Source organism: Phanerochaete carnosa, assembly GCF_000300595.1.
Source record: "Phanerochaete carnosa HHB-10118-sp unplaced genomic scaffold PHACAscaffold_628, whole genome shotgun sequence".
NCBI classification, from domain to species: domain Eukaryota; kingdom Fungi; phylum Basidiomycota; class Agaricomycetes; order Polyporales; family Phanerochaetaceae; genus Phanerochaete; species Phanerochaete carnosa.
Window position 1 is genome coordinate 1 of NW_006768255.1, and position 2860 is coordinate 2860.

The 2860-nt window shown below is 52.4% G+C and overlaps 2 protein-coding genes across 2 annotated transcripts; both read right to left on the bottom strand.

Annotated features, from left to right (window-relative positions):
• Window positions 1-18: 18 nt before the first annotated feature.
• PHACADRAFT_202863 (uncharacterized protein) lies at window positions 19-966 on the bottom strand (the record flags this gene model as incomplete). Its single annotated transcript, XM_007402987.1, has 3 exons — window positions 19-57; window positions 228-838; window positions 903-966. 3 exons carry the CDS (start codon window positions 964-966, stop codon window positions 19-21), a joined length of 714 nt encoding a protein of 237 aa, XP_007403049.1.
• An 822-nt stretch (window positions 967-1788) lies between these two features.
• On the bottom strand, window positions 1789-2160 carry PHACADRAFT_266384 (uncharacterized protein; the record flags this gene model as incomplete). Its single annotated transcript, XM_007402988.1, has 2 exons — window positions 1789-1893; window positions 2023-2160. Coding segments are annotated over 2 exons (243 nt in total), but the record flags the coding sequence as incomplete, so codon positions are not given.
• Between the last annotated feature and the right edge of the window lie 700 nt (window positions 2161-2860).

A 2860-nucleotide genomic window follows, 5' to 3' on the forward strand; every position in this document is an offset into this window, starting at 1 on the left:
CCAAAGTACTTCTGAAGGTCAGACGCCGCCAATGCCGCAAGCCATAAATTGCAGACTCTGTGTGCCATGTGAACTACTTTGTTCTCGGGCAACCCATACGCGCCTGCGGCGGCGGCCGCTTCCTGCCTCAGGGCGTGAAATGTCGGGAGGTATTTTCTGCCGGAAGAAGATATGCCAAGTTGTAGAAGAGGGGAAAATACATTCTTCATGAAACAGGCTGCAATCACCAAGGCCAAGAATTTGGGGGTTGCGCTGACCGAATGCCTGTCAGACGCGTGTACGATGGAAGCGTACTCGTCCTTAGATCTCTTCAACAGGTCAGTGAGCAGGAAATCGCGAGCCTCCATCATGTAATGACATTTGAGCGTAAGGCTAAGCGCGGCATCGTGTTCTCGCCGCTTGAGATGATAGTCCATTTGGACGACGGCGCCATGAATGTAACTGGCGGCGGCGCTGTGAGCCGCGAGGTCGTCTAGTGCCGAGTGAATCCTTTGGTCGGAGAAGTCTTGAGGGACGTGCAGGTCCTCGAATTTGTAAGAGTAGTTCCGGAAGTACGGACGTATTTCCAACATGTTGAGAGTTGCAGGCTTTAGCTCCTGCAGTCGCGGCCACAGCTCCATAATTGCTTGGAAATCCCTTTTGAGGAGGGCCTTGTCTAGTTTGATACATAAATCTGTGACCAGAGGACCGTTCCTGACTAGAGCCGCGGACGCTTCGAGGGCAGCAGTGATCGCGTTAGGATCATGGCCAAAAAGCGGCTCCGACTCGTACAGAGGGGAGTCAGAGGGAGAGTTGTGCAAATAGGAAGGAGACGCTCCAGTTAAATTGAGATACGTGACTTTCGTATGTGTGAACCTGATTCGGGGCAAGCGGAAACCAAGGGCACGAGAACGCAGATCTACAAGCGCTGCCAAAGTACCGTGCGCTCAAGGAAGCATCCGGGTCTGACGAAACGCGGGCAGCCATAGATGTGAGCTATGAAGTCCTCGCATAGTGAGCGGGCTATATCTAAAACCATGCAGAGAGGATTCAGCCGTCTATCAAGTGTTTAGGACAGACACCGACCAGCGGGAATCGGATGGTCCAGAGCCAGGATCATTACTGTAACGGCCGCTTGTGCCGCAAGCACCCGGCTCAGGCGTCTGAGCCACGTGCTGAAGTTGAAATGCTTGCTTGGTCTCAGGCCTTCACCTACGCTCCGCATTAATGTGCTTTGAACGGTCGTTTCTTCGATAAGATCATGATCGTTAAAAGAGTACTACACGGCTGCACGGATGAGACTGTGGAGCTCAAGATCTGGCAAATTTTGGGATCCGGACTATCGTGATCTTTGAGGCTTGGTTTTCGTCTGAGATTCGTACGACCGAAATCATGATTTTGTGCAATGCGAAATCCGCCCCAATCCGAGATCTCCCCGCAACAGAATGGCGCCCACAGAGCCTCAGAGCTCACGTTCGTTCGTGTTCGACACATAAAAGTGCACATTGAATGACGGGAGACTACAATAGAACATATGTATAACCTAGGCTGCAGGATATTGAGCCATGGCGGATGCTGGAGCAGCAGGCTGCGGGATGGAGAACGGTCCATCATCAAGCTCACTGGTACCTTTGCCCCCACAAGACCGGTATGCTGCCAGTATCGTGGTCATCCTCAAGGAGACCACTGCATCTCCAAATCAGGTTCTGCTTTGGTACTAGAGCTATCTGAGGGCGCCGGGGGTGCAAGGAGCATCTCTGCTTGCGCGGGTAGTGATCACTCAGAAGAATGTGGACTTGGCTGCCACAGTCAGCCCAGCTTAGTTGTCAAATATCTGGTCGAGCGGATTGCTAGGTAGCTGAGGTCATGAATAGACCCTAGAGGGTTCATCTCTAGTTGGTCGTCAGCCGCGGCCTGATCAGCCCCAGGCAGTTCAGCAAGGCCGGCCGGTATATGCGGGTGGAGTGGTTGACATGGGCATGATGCATTCGGCAAGCTCAACAAGGTGTATGATGTGCCAAAGGTGTTGCGTAGAGGCAGAACCGAAACACGATTGGTGAGCCGATCATACTCGAGGGGCGATGAAGGAGGCAAGGGTGGATTTGCGCGGTTTCGACATAAAGACGCGTTCGATACACTCAGGATACTGGCGGGCATGGACATAGGTTGAAATCGACACGGCTGTCAAGCTCGCGTACACATGTGCTCGCGTCGTGGTGAAGAGCCTCTGAAGTGGCATGCCTAGTTCCCCACAGTTCAGTGCTGCGAGCACAAGAACTCATTTGCACAAGTCTTAGGCGCAGAATTTCTGACGGGCGGACTCACGATTCTTGGGTGTAGAGAATATGGTCAGATTCTCGGATGCGGAGTATCTTGAGACTTGTATGACATGGTCAGACAAAAACCAACGCTCAACAATCAGATTCTCGAATGACCAAAATCGCGCCCGCGTGATGTTCAATATCTCCCAGATACTGTCATCACAGTCTCATCCGTGCAGCTGTGTAGTAGGTTGTTCGACAGCAGCGTAAGGCGCCCTTATCTCGTAACGTTTTCGACTTTCATACTATTACACCGCCAAAAGTTCCACGGGTGGTGACCAGACGGGAGGTACTGGAAAGTTCCTGGACGATGACGCCCGAATAAGACACGTGAGCGCCCGATTTTCATCATATTTCGCCTCTGGCCACAGAGCAGTTCCAGACACGGATGGAAGCCAGGCGTGAAGATGGGTGGTAGAGACATGTCTTCGCTGGTAGAAGCCACCCGTGTATTTGTGACCCTCGGAACTCTGGTAGTCTGTCATCTTGCCGAGTTCGTGGAGTAGTCGACAGCGCAGGTGCATCACGCTGTCGTAAAGAAAAGGTTAGGATAAGAAAAG